We start from the raw sequence: 18,835 nt of genomic DNA on the forward strand, positions 1-18,835 counted from the left end.
CTCTGCATTCTTGGAGTAGTGCCTGAAGTGAAAGAGGGGAAAAGTTACACGAAGCCAGTTCGTGTTGACCTTTTGTTTTTTGTTTCAAATAAATATAAAGAATATTTCACCTGTAGTGCATATAAAGTTAAAGCGGGTGAATGACCTTTTATTTGAAAGAGATGAGGCCGGTCGGAAACGCCGCCACGTAAAAGCAATGGTAGTGAATTATGACATCACTTTTCCTGACTCACAGCTGGAAAAGTCAATGCATCTATGTCCAACTTGCCGGAAAAGTGAATCACATATTAAGCACCGAGGAAACTAGCTGCCATTTTGGATCACTCGACATGTTTCACTCGTTGAAGTTAAAGAAGGGATGAGCCTAAATGTCCAAGCATCTGGCCCAGTTGCCCTATCTGTCACTCCAGGACACACCTCCTCGTGTACGTACGCAAAACCGACCAATGAAATGCGGTCGCATTCTTGAATGACAGCAGGGCCAGCAAATCAAATTTATTTTCTACAAAAGTGGGCGAGCGATGTTACGTCTGTCATATAGGGTGTCGCCGAGCTGACTCCTATTCCAGAGACGGCGGCGGTCGTCTTACTTTAAGTTCCCAATCTTTCCGGGAGGATAAAAAAAAACATCACCAACTTTGCAAAGTCGGTGAATTTGCCACACGATCGCCTTCGATTTATATTTGGAGGTTTATCGGTTGAGCTTGTGGCCGGGCACTGGAATGACGGGGTGTGCCGAGAATTTGAATTAGCTCGCCGTTAGTATGAAGAAAGAGTGAGTCGGGGTAGAGAGGAGCCATTTTGTCCCGACTGTGTGGGAGAAAAGAAAGTAGAAAAGAGGAATCACGTCGGATCGCCTCGCGTTGTTTGCTACCTTCTCTCACGCTTGCAAAAGGGAAACAGTGGGGCTTCTTTTTTGGAATATCGCTTTCCCTGACGACGCGTTTTATTTTGTGCTGGTATTTAGCCAAGTAGCTTGCCAAAGCTAATCAACAAATCCCAGGTTGTAAACTGTCAAAATCGGGGCAGTTGTCCAGGTTGGCGCAGGAGCTGGCTGCAGACTTGACCTTGGCGTGTTAGAAAATTGCTCTTTTTTTGTGTGAATCAAAGCGGCTACATACTCAAGAGTTTTCAATGGCTAAGAAGACGTACGACTTGCTATTCAAGCTGCTTCTCATCGGAGATTCGGGCGTGGGGAAGACCTGTGTGCTGTTCCGCTTCTCTGACGACGCCTTCAACACAACCTTTATCTCCACCATAGGTAAGCGAGTGAACCAAAATGTCAAATTTAGTGTGCTACTACTGGCCATTTGATTCGCCATCGCGCTGTTAGCATGTTCCGGGCTGCCCGGGCCTGCCCCCCGGGAAGCTGGGAGACAAGTTGTGCAATTTTGCCAACTATTCAACGCGAGTAACCTCCGCTCAAGCTGACGGGGACGTTTTGAATGTACCACGAAACTCGTTTTGAATAAAACCTGACTGTTGTGCAACGACTGATTCGTGAAGCTGTCATCGGTGACATCGCTAGCTAGGTAGCTAAGCTAGTGGGGGCAACGGGGGCCGTTCGACTTTGTATCCATACAAACCTCACTCGCTTGTAATCCTTTTTTTTACGCTCATGTAACAGTTAGCTACGTGAACATCTTGTTACTCTGTCAGGTAATCGATCATTAAGAGAAAAAAAAAACAATTCCCAGTGTATTTCCATAGAGCTGTCATTACATTATATAAGCAGCAATGACATGTCATAACCAATGCTATCACTTATTGTCGGAAATATATAAATTGCTTAACGTTACTAGCATCACAAATGCCACGGAATGCATTAAAACAGATGACACATATGTAGCGCATATAAATATATCATCTATATTCCTCGCAAGTTGATACAGGGCAAGTATTTACCATCTTGCTTAGCTATAATGAGTACTGGTAGTAGTTGTATTGTCAATACAGAAGTTTTATATTAATTAACACAGTGACAGGTAACGCTTATAAAATACATTGCTTTCTTTCGGACCGCTCTGGTCAATAAATCTCCACTTGCTTCACTGAACCTCAGTGTCAACGATTTAACAAAATATAGAAAACAGGCGAGTAGCAGTCAATTGAGTATATCGGCAATAATATTATTGTCAATGTGGCTTTCACGGTGAACAAGTTTCACGTCATTGAGTATCGAATAAAAAGATGAACGGCTCAATTGATCACATGCATAGTACAAGATACTGATTAAAGTACTCATTTGACAAAGGAAAAAGTGACAAGCCAGTAACTTTTCTGTTTTAGGGGGTTAAAAAAGTCCCTAAATTTTGACACAAACGTCTGTGTCATTTCTCCGGTGGTGGAATTAACGCCGTCCCGTGGATGAGACGTACTTTTCTGACATCTTGCCGTCGCATATCATTTGCAACACAACCCTGGTTTGTTTGTTTGTTTTCACTCTTGTCAGCACATGAAATCATTTCTGCGTGTGTCTCTTTTAGAAACAAACAAAAACAGTTGTTGAATCCCTTGGCATTCCTCTCCTGTATCTAAATGTTTTTGGGACGACACGGATGCACTTTCTGTCCCCTCTCAAAAATATTTAGCCATTTTTCCTCCCCCCCAACCTAACGATTCCCCTTCCGCCCTCTCTGGGGTGTGCATAATAATCAATGAGTCACTCTCTGGCAGCCTTTTCCTTCATTATGCCGTGGGCCCCGCCCCTCGAAGAGCACAGCTGTTTCCTGAACTTGTAAACCGAGCGCAATCTCTTCGCTTTAGCTGAAGTGACAGCTCGATTATTTGGAGAGGAAAACAACACTTGTGAGGCCAAAAGTCATCAGCGGGGGCCCTCCCGTGGTTTCGTGACCCCATTCCGGAAGAATAACAAGCATCCAAAATTGAATTCCTTGGATAAAAGATCGCGCTCGGACTAATACGGTGATTATATCCACATGTCATGTTGTACCGAACTGAGCAAAAGTGGGCTTCAGCTGTTGTTAAAGCGCAATATAAACCAACGTGGATGTATTTGCATTGTATTTTGGACAACCACCCTCATTTCAAGCTCATATAACTCCAGACCCATAAAATTTATGAATTACCTTTTTGTCCTGATGAAAGAAGAGAGTCTATGGTTTCTTACGCTGTGTTGAATGTTTATGTAATCCTAAAACTCAATATATTGTGGGTCCTGGAATTTGAGTGATGATGACAAAAACCCTGGCACTGGAGTCGACACATTTTTGCACATTGTCTGGCAGTGAATGAGTTAAGGTTCCTTCTTTGCTTCATCCCATGGTCGACCGCTCTGTTTTTTTTTGCAGGAATAGACTTCAAGATCAAAACGGTGGAACTACAAGGAAAGAAGATCAAACTACAGATCTGGTGAGCCGCTTAATTCGGCGAGGTGTCCTCCACTTTTATTTACTGATGCTGATTTAATAATAATAATAAATTTAATTCATAAGTGCCTTTCAAAACTCTCAAGGTCACTTTAGTCACAGGATTAGTTTTTCTGTGGGTGAGCAGCGGCAGCCACACGCGCCAGCGTTCACTCAACCTTGAATAACTCAGAGATAGAAAGTTAGCTAGCTAGCCAATAGATAACTAATAGATAACTAGCTAGCTATCTTATAATAATAATAATAATAATCCATTTGATTTCTAAGCGCCTTTCAAAACTCTCAAGGTTATAGACCGCAAATATAGAGCAAGCTAGATAGCCATCTTGTTAGCTAATAGATAGCTAGCTAGCTAGCCAGTTAGATCGCTAGCTAGATAGCCAGCTTGAGAGCTCAAGTGAGCAACATAATATAAACAAATATATACATTTAAATTATAAGCGCCTTTCAAAACTCTCAAGGTCACTTTACAGTCATAGGATTGGTTTTTGTATGGGTGAGCAGCAAAAGGCACACGCGCCAGCGTTCACCCAACCCGGAAGTTAATAGGTAGAAAGCGAGCTAGCCATCTCATAGATAGAAGAACCTTCCAAGACAATACACGCGTTTTGGATATCGAGTTGCTTTGTCTTTGCATGGAGGAAATGTTTGTACTCGCCACACCTTATAGTTGATTCACGTCACACTTTTTTTTTTTTTTGCATCTACATATTTTTACATAACTCATCGTCGTTGATCATTTCATGAACTTATATACACACACGCGTGTCTCTGCAGGGACACGGCGGGCCAGGAACGGTTCCACACCATTACCACCTCCTACTACAGAGGAGCCATGGGCATCATGCTGGTCTATGACATCACCAACGCCAAGAGCTTCGAGAACATCAGCAAATGGCTGCGTAACATTGATGAGGTGAGACACGAACACCAAACGGCGTGCTGTGTTGCCGTTTTGGAACGTTAAAGCCACGTTAGAGCAAATAAACAATAATAAAAATACATTTATATTGTTATGCTTATTTTTGTTTTACAGCATGCAAATGAGGACGTTGAGAGAATGCTACTAGGCAACAAGTGTGACATGGAGGACAAGAGGGTGGTACCGAAAGCTAAGGGAGAGCAGGTAAGATAGCGTTTGAGGTTTTTACATAGATTAGTCACATGGAAAAGTCATGGCCGTCGATAACCATACAAAAAAAAATCTTCTGTCTTCTAGGATTTTAATATGGTTTTTAAAAAGTATATAAATCATGTTACTTATGCTGCAACGATGATACAATCAGCGCAAACGATCCTGAATAGCATGTTAGCGCAGATGCTAGAATTGAGGTACAGAGTTGTGTTGCCATGGTAACACTTTTTATTTTCGCGCAAACATTGCGCAGCATACCTGCCTAATCTTTCCGAAGTTGATCATAATATGAACCGATTAAAGTAAACTTAAGCCATTACGCACGCTAGAAGTAGCCTAGCGTAGCGATCTTTGCTTTTGGGAATGGGCGCTACCTGATCTCTAGACCACATTGGATTTCGACCCGGCCATTTTATTTTTGGACAAGCACCACCACTTTGAAGGTCAACGGCCCTTCTCACTCGCTCTTGTCGTCCTCAAAACTCAGATTGCGAGGGAGCACGGCATCAGGTTTTTTGAAACCAGCGCCAAGGCCAACATCAACATCGAGAAGGCCTTCCTCACGTTAGCAGAAGACATCCTCAGAAAGGTACGGATTTTGTCCCGTCCTCGGGGAACAATGATACCTCGGCTTACGAACGCTTTAGCTAACGAACGTTAAATTCGCGAGAATATAATCTTAGCATACGAACTATTTTTCGAGAAACACACGGAGCGCCACAAGCCGGTTCTTGGAGCTCCTAACAAGGAGCTGAAAATGGCAGTCGGCTTTTTTTTCCTGTATTTTTGTAGAGTGTGTCTATTTTGTATTGTGTGGCTTTTTTGTTTAGTTGAAAATTATGTTTTATGGGGACCTGGGAACGGATTATTCTCATTTTAATGGTTCCCTATGGGAAATTGATGTTTGGAATGCACACTTTTCGCCTTACACACACTTTCTCGGAACCAATTAAGTTCGTAAGCCAAAGGTATCACTGTACTTTGATTGAAGAATGTAACCAGGAAGTAGTTTTGATTTACGGACCAATGAGTGATAAGCAAATAAATTAACTAATAAAGTCATGGCTTTTTATTTTTATTTTTTCCTTAGACGCCCGTAAAGGAGCCTAACAGTGAAAACGTGGACATCAGCAGCGGGAGCGGAGTGACGGGCTGGAAGAGCAAGTGCTGTAGTTGAACGCCTCATTACCGACACATACGCACGTGCACGCACGACAATTGTCTCTAACATGAAACTCTTTTTACCCTCTAACCTTCTTTTCATGACCTTTCTTGCACATTTGACACTCGTATCAGAATAAAACAATAAACCACTTCATTCATTCATTCATCTAACCCACCCACCATTTTTTTTCCTACTGTCCACCTGATGAGCTCCACTGATGTTTTTTTGTCGTTTTGTTTTAAAGATTATTAAAAAAAAAGACAAGCTCATATTTGTAAAATTTTCTTTTTAATTGAGCTCCTTTTCAACTACCCACCCCTAAAGCGACCTTGATGACCCCCCGACCCCACCACCAACACCCTCTTCGGACACTCATCCTCCCTGAAGTCAATTACAATTTGTTACCAAGTGACAGAGGTGTGGCGAGCTCCTTTTTGTAATTTGGGGGGGTGTTTTTTTTTGTCCTGTGCCTTATATGGAAAACAGGGGCGGGGCTGTGTCATGGGTGGAATCACATCCACCCATCGAAATTAATTTACTAAATCAATTTTTCAGTTTGCGCTTCCCGAACTAAGAGTCAAGCTGATGCAGAAGCGTTTGAATTGTCCTTCAGCAAAGAGAACAGCATTTTATGTCCTGTTTATTATCAATGTCGCATTTTTATCTTCATGAATTATTTGACTTTTTTTTGTGTGTTGGTTTTCTCTTCCCAATTTCGGTTACTCTGTTTTTTTTTTTTCCTGCATGCAGATTTCTTTGGGTTGGAAGCGTTTCTGTAACATTATGTAAGGTATGCCACTGGGTAACTTTGGGCGGGAAGTTCACAAGTTCTCTTTGGAAATTCAAACAGTTTTGCAGATCCATTAAAAAAAACAAGCTTGTTTAAGTTAACTTGTTTGTCTTTTATCACGCGTGCAGTTTCGTGCCTCGGGAAAATAAATTAATCACACCATGAAAGATTCATAATTCAAATAAAGATTTCAGATCACTTCAACCTAGTTCCTTGACGCCAAGTTTGCAAAAAAAAGTAATGGTTAGGTGCAGAAACTGCAATTTCTATTCAGCTCTTGCTAGCTCCTCTAATTTCAATTTTGTTCTGAGTCACCAAAAATACCACAAGATGATGTCAAAGCATTACTTTTTGTATTGGGAAGGATTTTGGCACAATTTGGATGAACCTTGGTAATTTCAGCGGAGCAAGTTGCAAACAAAAATAATGTACAGTATCATCTATTTCATTCCTACATTGAAATACATACATGATATTGTTTACAGAAGATCATGAGTATGTGCTTTTGTTAAATAATAAGAGTACAGTTGTTTTATGCAAAATTTTAATGCAAATATTTGATGAAATTACATAAAAAAAGGTTGCAATTGTGCAACAAGTCATTTCCAGTAACATGCACACTACCACACTACCTTTCTATAGATACCACAGTGTCTTTGTATGCCAGTAATGACTTAAACTAACTTTTTTTGGGGTCTCAATTGCCAAACTATACATAAAAAATACAAGCAAGCATGTTACAATGTATATACTTTATCATTTCTTGTTCAGTGAGAAAAATCTAGCATCTATTGAGCTTTGACAAGTGCATTGAATTACACACGAAATATTATCAGTAAAAGAGGGTCTGTACCTGGAGTTGTTGGGACTTTTGTTTCTCAGGACAGATGCACGCCGAGACGTCAAGCAAACACTCTTTAACGAAGATTAGGATGGTTTGGTGTTCTGTGGACAATCACAAAGCCGTTTGTGGGCACTGCTTCATTGGCTGCTTCGTAGCTTGTTTAAATATCCCTGTTGTGTTTCGATCTTTGCTAGCAAATGTTATAATACAACATTTTATTTTAAGCGCATTTCAAAGCTCTCAAGGACACTTTACAGTCACAGACAAGCATAGATACTATAATAAATACAATACAATTACAAATAGAATACGATTAATATAATACAATTATAAATAGGAACGAGATAGAGCTACACAAAAAATACAATTATAAATAGGTGCGATTTTTCGTCGTGTCGACTCACCTTATAGTCTTCCAAGATGGCGATCAGTTCAGCACAAACTAAAACACACGCGTTGACACCTGATTTAAGTAAATAAATATTAAAAAGTGCGTATTTTCTTACAACCAAAGCATTCAATTGTTATCTTTGTATTCTTTTTTTGGAGGGGGGTATAGACAAGCTTTTTGGAGGGTCGCCATTAACCTGACTTGTTAATCACTGCGACTCGACCAGAACACCTGTACGTAAATGACGTAGGCCGTCAATAGTTTTCAAAATAAATGTGATCCTGCCGTAAAATGCTCGAATTTGCTGTACATGTGTCGTAATCTTTCATCAAGTCCTGCAGGCTAACATTTGTTGTTTGTTTTATCGCTGTTCGTCAGTTATGTGTCATTTTTAGACTAGTTTAATTAAACAATGGTTACAATTTTAAATGTAAACATTACCCGTTGGCTGAATAGTACATGATATTAACTCATAAATTTACAATCAATTGTTGTCTCAATCTGAATAATTTCAATGCAAGGCAATCTGTTTGCATGTGTGAAACATTTCATTCTTGACATTCTTTATTGATCACCTGCTTCCCCAACACTGCACACACACAAAAATACAATGGTCATTCTTGTGCGGTAACACGCTAGTGCAGAAGGCCAATGGGACACGGTAAAGTCTAAAAACTACATTCAGAATTCATTGCTAAGGACAGAATGTACAGAGGGAGGTTATCCATTCATTTGACTTGGTAAATTGCAAAGTTTCTTTGACAAGATGTGAAAAAATAAGTGTTTAAGTGTAAAAATTAAACGTTTGTATTTAGTGCTTTGGAGGAGACTAGTATAAGGTAGAACTATCAACACTAAGGAGTAAAAAGGCAGCAGCAGTAGACATTATAGAGGGCCTGCCCTGAGGGAGAGAAAAAAAAAATCAGTGACAGTGTAAAGATATATTTACATCATCTGTGTACAACTTCATTTATAAATATGGGTATAAATTAGAAAAAAATAAAATGCTACTAAAGTTCAATCAATGGTCAACTTATACATATACATTTAAAGGACAACCGACAACTTTTTTGTTTCCTAACTGACATCAGAAAAACGTTTTATAGCATCTAAAATACCCAAAACACGCAGTATGATATTTTTAGTCAAATGCAAAACACCAATAAAAATGACTTAAAGTGTCCAAAATCTGTAAAAAAAAATTAACCCGGAAGTGGTCTGTTTCAGAAGGTCCCGCCCCCTTTTCCTGGTGTCACCCTAAGACGTCTTGCCTTGCTGGAGAATCAAAACAATGGCTTCAGATTCGGAGAATATGCTTTCTCGTTACTCATCCAGTTATGAATATGATTCAAATAGTTCTGAAGAGGAAAGCATACATGTTTGCAATCGATTAAATAATTTATTCCGTGCCATTTTGAGGTATCTGGGGGCGGGAAATGTAGCACCAGAAAGAAGCAGAAAATGGCTCAGTGTAAGGAATTAATCAGCCTGTTTCCACAGCCTGATTAATTCCTCACACGGAGCTTTGTCGCCCTCTTCTGCCTCTTTTTGGTGCAACACGAAGTTTTCAGACCAAACAAGTACAGCAAAATGCATTGACGTGATGGAAGGACTGCTACAATGTGTCCTTTTTTCGGTCAGGGGCGTTCCTTCAGTGACGTAACGTGAGGACTCGTCACAAACTCAAAAACAAGACTTCCGGAATATTCAGCGCGAGTCTTAAAACGTAAAATATAAGCTATATGCCGTGGAATCTTTGTAAAATACGCTCAGTAGAAGTCATTTGAAGCCATTTTACAAATTATGGACACAACTTGTCCGGAGACGTCGGTTGTCCTTTAATACCAGTCTGATAATTAACTTTTGGTGGTAGTGGGGAAGGGGGTTACCGCAACGAATAAATGGAGCGATCGCTATTTTAATTATGTACCAGTCACGTTATGAATGTCCCAGTTGCAGTCGTCAAAGTATAAATTAATAAAGATTCAATTAAAGTTTCCGTAGTAAAAATGAACATCGTCAGTGGGGAGTTTTTCAATAAATTACGCACTCGAGGGACCCAATGGGGAAAAAAAATAGATTGAGGGCAGTTGATGCCAAATTAGGTCATGTGGATGTACAGCAATGTTTCACACACATATGCCAAACACCAAGTGTCACTATAAAGTCCGTGAACGCTACACATAAACGAGATCTCGACCCTGGGCCGGTGGGGCATCGGGGGTCTCCGCCTCGGGGCCCTCGGAGTCCGCCTCGTCCTCGGTGAGACCCTCGTACGCGATGGGCTTGGGGCAGCTGTACGGGTGTCCGTTATCGTCGAAAAAACGTCGGAAGGTGAACTCGTAGAAAGCGTGCTCGGGATGCTTTCCGTTGCGGAACCAGCAACCCGCTTCGCCGAGGTCGTCCTTGCTGTCGCTTTCGCCGCTCCACAGCTTCTCGGGGTCAACGGGGTCGAAATTGGAGGTGTCGGTGGAGTGGGCGATGGTGGGGACGTACGGCGCCGTCTGCTGCCGTAAATCGCTGGTGAAGTCGATGGTCTTGAAGAAAGGGTGGCCTTTGATTTCATCGGCGCCGTTCCTGCCCAGGCGGTCCTCGGGGCCGCGGCAAAGCTTCACGATGAGGTCCGACGCCTCCGGGCTGAGCTTGGCGGGCGGGGGGATGTGAAGGGTGCTTTTCCAGTTAATCACCTGGACGCACAGAATGACCACGATGGACCACCTGGTTCTGTCGGTCACAAAAAATGTATATGCTATCTGTTTAGGTCCAACATACCTTGATTTGTGTCTCCAGGGGGGTGGTCGCTAAAAATGGAGGCTGCCCGACGACCATTTCGTACAAAATGACACCCACGCTCCACCAATCACAAAGCTGGGTGTATCCTGCATATAACAATGCAAACATTTACCAAGGGACTGAATAAAAAAACAAATATTAAAGGACAACCGACAAGTTGCGTCTATAATTTGTAAAATCACTTCAAATGACTTCTACTGAGCGCATTTAACAAATATTCCACCGCATGTAGCTATAGTTGACGTTTTAAGACTCGCGCTGAAGATTCAGGAAGTCTTGTTTTCGAGTTGATGACGATGCCCTAAGTGACATCACGGAGGGAACGCCCGTGACCGAGAAAGTGACACACAATGCATTTTGGGTACTTTTTTTCATCTGAAAACACTGTGTTGATCGCAAAATTAGAAGGAAAACTATGGTGAATCGTTGTGTTTTGCAGGCAATTGCGGTAACACGCACAAAGAAGGTGTAAGTTGACACAAATTCCTAGCGGACAAATCAGCCCATTTTCAAGGGAGCTTGGGCGCCATCTTGTGCATTTTCTGGGCGCTACATTGGAGTCCAGACGGCTCGAATTGATACGGAATGACTTCTTTAATCGATTGCAAACATGTATGCTTTCCTCTTCAGAACTACAGTAAAGTCTCATTATATCGATATCGGATGTATCGATAGTCCCGGTTATATCGATACTATTTCTATGCACGCACAGAGAAAATTACATGCAAACAGGGTCGGATATATCGATAGTCCCGGTTATATCGATATTTTTTCGGACTCCCTTGAATATCGATATAACGAGACGTTACTGTATTTGAATCATATTCATAACTGGATGAGTAACAACAAAGCATCTTCTCTGAATCTGAACTCTCTGAAGCCATTGTTTTGATTCTGGAGCAAGGCGGTGTGTGACCAATAGTGATGTCATGAACAACAAGGACCCAGTTCCCAGCTCGTTTTGGGACACTTCAAGTCATTTTATTGGTGTTTTTCATTTGACTATAAATATCAGCCTGCGTGTTTTGGGTATTTTAGATGCTAAAAAACATTTTTCTGATCTCAGTTAGGAAACAAAAAAAATGGTGTCGGTTGTCCTTTAATTGATCTGAACAGTTTTGTGGGCAAACTCAAGCAAAGTCAGGCCCCCTCAAAACATAACACTCACCTGTCCTGAGTAAAACTTCGGGCGCAATGTAATTGGGGGTCCCCACCAGCGAGTGGGCCAAGCAGCGCTGGTGCTGCCGGGCCTTTCTCCTCTCCAGAGGCTTCAGCCGATCCGTGCAGCGGCAATTGGCAGGGTCTTCCCATTCCTTACTGAAGTCCATGCTGTCCTGTCTCACGTGGTCCCCTGCCAACCAAACGCAAGCATGACCAAAGTCCCACCATGGATGTGGGAAAATGAAGTCCAAAATGGCGCCCGAGTAGGTATCCATCCTCTCACGAGCCTCGCTTTTTTTGTAATAATAATAATAATAATAATAATAATAATTTAATTTATTAGCGCCTTTCAAGTCACTTTACAGTCACAAGATGCATGCACCAGCGTTCACTCAACCCGGAATAACTCAAATAGATTGAAAGCTAGCTAATAACAAGCTATGAGCAATCTGACTGGCTATCTAGCTAGCCAGTCAGATTGCTAATAAAGAGCAAATACATAGCAAATAGATAGCCAGCTAGATAGCTAGCTAGCTAGCTAGATAGCCAATAGAGAGCAAATGGATAGCAAATAGATAGCTAGGTAGCCAGCTACATAGCTAAAATATAGCTAGCTAGATAGCAGCTATATAGCTAAAAGATAGCTAGATAGATAGCCAGCTAGCTAATAGACAGCAAATAGAGAGCAAATAGATAACTAGATAGCTAACTAGGTAGCCAGTTGTGTTTTGTTTTCTTTTGTCACTTTGCTCAAGAGTTGCTGCCTTTACAGCAGCTTCTTCTTTCTACTTCTTTCTTTCCTTTCATCACTTCGCTGATGTAAAATGTCAATTTCTCCACCGCAAGACTAATAAAGGCTCATCCAATTCAATCCAAATGCTCACGATAGCAGCACGAGATTGACACGTTTCTATTTCAGAATAAAAGTTGTACTAACCACTCTGGTAATACTTGGAGTCGTGAGTCCAGCGAAATCCTGTGCAGAGACCAAAGTCGGTGAGCTTAATGTGTCCGTCCCTGTCGATGAGGATGTTGTCGGGCTTGATGTCGCGGTGGATGAAGCCCATTTTGTGCACGCTTTCCACGGCGCAGGTGAGCTCGGCGATGTAGAACTGAGCCAGCTCCTCCTTGAAGATGCCGAGCCGGATGAGAAGGCTCATCATGTCCCCCCCGGGGATGTACTCCATGACAAAGTAGAGGTTATCCCGATCCTGGAAAGAATAGTAGAGGCGCACCACCCACTCGTTGTCGGCCTCGGCCAGGATGTCCCTCTCGGCCTTGACGTGAGCCACCTGGTTCCTGAGCAGTACGTCCTTCTTGCGCAAGGTCTTCATGGCGTACAGCGCTCCCGTGTCCTCTTTCCTGGCCAGGCACACTTCGCCGAAGGCGCCGATGCCCAGCGTCTTGATTCGTTTGAACATGCACTTGTCCATCTTGGCCCGCTTTAGCCGAATGTAGTTGGACTCCTTCTGGCAGAGCATCATGCGCATTTGCTCCTGGGCGTCTGACGACAAGCCCACCTAAACAGTCAACGGTCATGGGGTCAGCAAAACGGGCACGGTAAGCACACGGGAACGCAACATGCAGTCTTGGTTAGAAATGCCAACAAAAAAAAACCATACTCGCCAAATTATACTTCTTTTTTAGCAATGGACTTGAGACAGATAGTGGGGAATGAGTTAGGAATTGTGAAATACCGTATTTTCCGGTGTATAAGGTGCATGCAAAAGCCCAGATTTTCATCAAAAGATGACCCTGCGCCTTATATGTGAAGTAATATTGAGCCACAATTACTGTCAGCAACCATCGACTCCATTTCCCGGCTGTAGAACAAGTACTGCATGACCCCAGCTTCGAATGCAGTGCCTTAATGTGTCAAATTCCTTGTGTGTTCTACATACTTGGCAATAAAGATGATTCTGATTCTGATTCTGATTATAATGTGAGCTACCCTATACAGTGATACCTTGGCTTATGAACTTAATTGGTTCGAAGAAAGTGTGTGTAAGGTGAAAAGTGTGTATTCCAAACAGTCATTTCCCATAGGAAACCATTAAAATGAGAATTATCTGTTCCCAGGTCCGCATAAAACATAATTTTCTACTAAATAAGCCTTACAACTACACAAAATATAAGGTATATTTTATGTATAATAAATGTGCTATTGTATTGCGATTAAAGAAATAAACTGTACTATATAATAAAGTTGTTGTATTTACCTTTGTGACGGTCGTTGATGGCTTGATGGAATGGATAGCTTTTTGCATAAAGTGTCTCAAGGAGCTCTGGGTTGTACATCTTAAAAGTTGCGATATTGCAACAGCAACAGATACAGGCGGACACACGAGAAACTTCATTAATAGCTGGTTCCCTTGCTTGTATGTTCTCTCCAAATGTTACAGATGGCTTGTGCGGGTTATTTCTGATTGATGGGATATTTTAACCTTGCAGTCTATACTCTGCCTTTGAACTATCAATAAAGTTGAAATGAGTCGAAATTTCACTGTGTTTTCTATCTATTTGAAGTGTGTGAAAAGTGAAAAGTGTGAAAGGTGCTCCGGAGCGCCTTATACAGTGGAAAATACGGTACTTTCAAAATGGTTGACATTTTTTCAAAATGTGTGGGAGAAGCTGCAGATGTTCACAGATTGCTGTATTTCAATCCCAAAATGCAATGTTGTGACGCTTCAAAAAAATGGACGACATGAAACGGGCGTGCGAAGAAAAAAAAAACATGCCTCCGTGAGAACGGTGGGTGTTCAAATACTTTTACCTCTCAGCACAGCTGTTCGTGACAGCAAGAAGAGAAAAGGGAGAGAAAGAAGAGCCGAGAAAAACAGAGTAGCGTGAAAAAAGACCATACAGGAAGTAAAAAGGAAGTCAAAGTGTTGAATGACGCTAGGAAAGATAACTCATTTGACGCCGAGTGGTTGTGTGTTGGGGGTTCGACGCCCTCTCACCCTCTGCATCTCGCTCTCCAGCTGTTTCCTCCTGCGGATACGCTGTTGATGGTTCTTCAGGATGTTCTCCACGTGTTGCTCCATGAAGAACTTAAAAGCCTGCGGGGAGTACAAAGCCACACGGCCCGACTCGCCCCTGCGTTCTTCGTCTTTCTGGTTGCGGCGCAGGGGGACGGGCGACGTCGTGATCTGCTTCTTTTCCGCGGCCGCGTTGCTTTCCGCGCCTTCTGCCGCCTTCTCCCGCGTGACGCCGTCCCCCGAAGGGCTTTCGTCTTGCGCGGGTTCCTCCCTACTCGCGGCGTGCTTAGCCGCTCCTTGTTCGTACGCCGGGGGTGACGGTGCAGATTGTTGTTGGAGGAGGTGCTTGGGGTAAGGCGGCGGGGGGCCTTGGTAACTGGGGACTTCTGCTGCCGTGGGAATCTGAGGAACGGCGGGCGGAGGCTCCGGGTAAACGGGGGCGGTCTGTTGCATCCACGGAGGGTGCGTGGGGGCCACGGCGGTGTGCAGTTCGGGTTTCTGGACTCGCATGCTTTTAACGGGCTGCAGGATGGGAGCTTGCGTGATGGCCGTCACGGTGGTGGCAGACGGTTGCGAGCTGGCGGGGTGGGGGGCTCTGCTGTTGAAGGAATTGGAGCGCACCAGCATGCCGTGCTGCCACGATGGGGACAGATCTTGGTTGCTGCTACTGCCCGATGAAGACGCCGGCAGGTTGGGGGCGAGGGCGCTTTGGGACCAAGAGTGGGGCGGGGCTATGTTGTACATATCAAGGTTGTGGCTGTTGCGATTGGGAACCATCATGGATGGAGGGATGTTCCCGCCATTAGCGTACGACGGTGACGACGCGGGGCCCCCGCCCTGCATCTGCTGGTCTGTGGGACTGTGGCGGCTGCTCTGGTTGAGCGGGTAGGGGGGAGGGGGCTGCCTGCTGCCCCCTGCCATGTAGTCTGCCTGAGGTGAGCCATTTTGAGACCAGCCCGACGGGAAGGTGAATTTTGTTCCTGCAGAGCTTTGCATGATGATGGGTTGGTGGCCCACAGGCACCGGGCTGATCCCACGCTGGTTCTGAGGGGAAGGGGTCTGATAGCCGTCAGCCCAGGCCCCCTGGGGCACCGGCGAGATGCGAGGCACCAGATAATCCATGTTTCCGGAGTAGCGCTTGGTCGACGGGTTGCTATCCCAGGAAGACGGCCCGCGGTTCGGAGGAGGCGTGACGCTGCGTACTTGGGGCGGAAGCGGCGGATTGACCCTCTGGCTGGTACCAGGATGACCCTGCGGATAGGCGGTAGGGGGCCCCGGACTGTCTGAGCGGTACATCATGGCATGGCGAGGAGCCAGGGACTCTTTCGAGCCTTTCCAGCTAGGCCTTCTCAGGAGGGACTGCTGAATGTGAGTAGCGCCTGCAGATAATCAAGGAGAACAGAATACGGTGATGCCTTGGCTTACGAACTTAATTGGTTCCCAGAAAGTGTGTGTAAGGCAAAAAAATGTGTATTCTAAACATTAATGTCTCATAGGAAACCATTAAAATGAGAATAATTTGTTCCCAGGTCCTTATAAAACATAATTTTCAACTAAATAAGCCTTAAAACTACACACAATATACCTTATTTTATGTATAATAAATGTGCTATGGCATTGTAATTAAAGAAATAAACTGTACAGTATAATAAAGTAGTTTTATTTAACTTTGTGATGGTCGTTGATGGCTTGATGGAATGGATAGCTTTTTACATAAAGTGTCTCAAGGAGCTCTGGGTTGTACATCTTCGAAGTTGTGATATTGCAACAGCAACAGATGCAGGCAGACACACGAGAAACTTCATTGATAGCTGGTTCCCTTGCTTGTATGTTCTCTTCAAATTGGACAAATGGCTTGTGCAGGTTATTTGTGGAGCCTGATTGATTGGATATTTTAACCTTTCAGTCTACACTTTGCTTTGAACTATCAATCAAGTTGAAACGAGTCCAAACTTTACTGTGGTTTCTAACAATTTTCTCACCATTTCACTTTTTGTTTTTTTTTTTTTGTTTCAAGCTCTGTCGTCTCCTTTTCGTGTGTGTGTGTGTTTCTCCCCCCGCTCACTGCTGCGTGTGTCCTTTCCCTCCTCTACCACAGATCTTGACCAATCACGTGCGGCTTGAACCGAAGACTGGGGGTGGGGAATAGAGTGAAAAAAAAGCCGGCTGCCATTTCAAGAGCTTCAAGAACCAGCTCGTTTGCGAACGACACATCACTCATTGTGGCCCTCCGTGTGTTTCCCGAAAAGTAGTTCGTATGCCAAGATTATATTTTCGCGAATTTAACGTTCGTAAGGTGAAAAGTTTGTTAGCTAAAACGTATCACTGTACACCGATACTTTGACACCGCTCATATTATTTCACTTAAATAGAGGTAAAAATGCAAACAATGTGAACAAAGTATTACATTTCTACACATTCTTGACAAGAAACATTTTTGAAATGGCAGGGAAGGGTAGGGCACTGTGAGTCTCAATTGGCCGTGTAACTACCTGGAGCTTTGAGGCACGCAGTGCTCGGACTGGCGGCAGCCATCTGTTCCCTCATCGAGTCCTGGTAGGTCCCCTTTGTCATGTAATCCACAGATGTCGCCACACTGCGACCGGTCGTCTGCACAAGTACATGACAAAATGAGTACATAGACATATTTTTTTGTTATGAAATATCAAGAAAAAATACAATTGAACTGATTTAACTAAAAGCAAATACTTGGTGCTACCAAGACTTAAACAATTTCAAACTGTCATGTTTTTCATCTGCACTTCATGAGAAGGAAGAGATAACTGATTATAACTGATGTTGTCTTCATACTTGGCATTCTACTTGGCATAATGGACATTTTTCAAATATCTATTCCAGAAACAAGATATGTCTCGTGATTATGAATCACTCAGTTATGTGCAGAATGTGATAAAACTTTTTTTTTTTTACTGAATACAAACGTGCTGCTCATACCTCATCAAACCCAGCGAACTGAGGATCCATCGACATGTGTTTAAGTTCCACTGAAGCGCTGGCCTCATTGGCAAAAGGCATTAGGGACTCGCGGATCTCCTGCAAGGCCTTATGGTGGGGGTTCTTGGGGTTATAGCAGCGCCCCTGTTGCCTTAAGTCTTCTGGGAGCATTTTGCCACTGAAATCACCTTTGGGTGCGTCGGAAGGTTTTGACAGGTTTCGCAGACTGTTCCGGATTTCCTTCAGCATGTGTTGGCTATTGCCACTGTTGTTGCTGGCGGGGAACGTTTTGGGTCGCATCTGCCTGTAACCCTCTGGTTTCTCTCCTCTCTTCATGTAAGAGCATGTACAAAGACGATGAAGGGGGGTGAAGAGGATGTGACACAGGTCAAGGACGAAGCCTAGGTTGTTGGAGGCACGGGGGTCTTTTCAAAGACCAATTTTAGGATTGGATGTTGATGACATAGGTGCACAGTCCCGCCATGAAGCATTCAGAGCATCTGTCAAGTGGTCCAACAGGTTGGACAAAGGCATGAAAAGAAGACATAAACATTGTAAGCAAGATGGGTAATAACATTCGATCAATGTGTCAATGAAATGCTGTTTCAGTCGAAAACCTGGCACGATGTCGATCACGAAACAAGACCCGTGTCGGCGTTATTAGTAATTCAAGTTAAGTGCCAACACGCGCGTGAGCTGGCATTAAAAGTGTAGAATACACACAGAGAGCACGACGTCGAACACCTTGTAGAACAACAACCGTAACACTACTTCGTTAAACTGATAAACAAAAATCGCTAGCATCGCGGCCTAAGTGTGTTGATGCTAAGCTAACGCAGCAACAACGGCTTGGGGGATACTTAGCATGTAAGCTCGCAACGGCACCAATTGCCATGTTTGACAACTCACCTGTGTATAGAAATGCGCCTTTTCCCAACTCGTGTGTAAATTGTTGGACGCTTACGATTTTGGAACGCCAAGGAGTAATACAATTTGAACAAAATGTCCTTATAATGGCGAGCCTAGCTCATATCGTGTGGTGTTGAATTCTTGGGATAGCTGAATGACAAGTAGCGAGAACAAGTTCGAAAAAGTAATCGCAGAACACTTCCAGTTATCGTTAAATTAAAAGAAATGAAGCCAAATGAAAACGAAACAACTCGTTCAGAATGTGATATTAAATACGTTTCGTCCAATAGCGTGTACAATTATTCATTAAATAAATCAAGCAACT

At 43.3% G+C, this 18,835-nt stretch overlaps 2 protein-coding genes across 2 annotated transcripts; one reads left to right on the forward strand and one right to left on the reverse strand.

Annotated features, from left to right (window-relative positions):
* Nucleotides 1-550: 550 nt before the first annotated feature.
* Nucleotides 551-6,580, forward strand: rab10 (RAB10, member RAS oncogene family). Its single transcript, XM_089022783.1, has 6 exons — nucleotides 551-1,261; nucleotides 3,312-3,372; nucleotides 4,167-4,305; nucleotides 4,426-4,515; nucleotides 5,012-5,113; nucleotides 5,615-6,580. Exons 1-6 carry the CDS (start codon nucleotides 1,135-1,137, stop codon nucleotides 5,699-5,701), a joined length of 606 nt encoding a protein of 201 aa, XP_088878909.1. The 5' UTR covers nucleotides 551-1,134; the 3' UTR covers nucleotides 5,702-6,580.
* A 1,680-nt stretch (nucleotides 6,581-8,260) lies between these two features.
* On the reverse strand, nucleotides 8,261-18,786 carry lats1 (large tumor suppressor kinase 1). The gene is made up of 8 exons (XM_089022766.1): nucleotides 18,511-18,786; nucleotides 17,602-18,101; nucleotides 17,139-17,256; nucleotides 14,629-16,025; nucleotides 12,606-13,188; nucleotides 11,676-11,858; nucleotides 10,487-10,593; nucleotides 8,261-10,401 (listed from the first exon to the last, which is right to left on the reverse strand). Exons 2-8 carry the CDS (start codon nucleotides 17,935-17,937, stop codon nucleotides 9,892-9,894), a joined length of 3,234 nt encoding a protein of 1,077 aa, XP_088878892.1. The 5' UTR covers nucleotides 17,938-18,101; nucleotides 18,511-18,786; the 3' UTR covers nucleotides 8,261-9,891.
* Between the last annotated feature and the right edge of the window lie 49 nt (nucleotides 18,787-18,835).

Source organism: Hippocampus bargibanti, linkage group LG19, assembly GCF_051943395.1.
Source record: "Hippocampus bargibanti isolate YZ-2025 linkage group LG19, ASM5194339v1, whole genome shotgun sequence".
NCBI lineage: Eukaryota > Metazoa > Chordata > Actinopteri > Syngnathiformes > Syngnathidae > Hippocampus > Hippocampus bargibanti.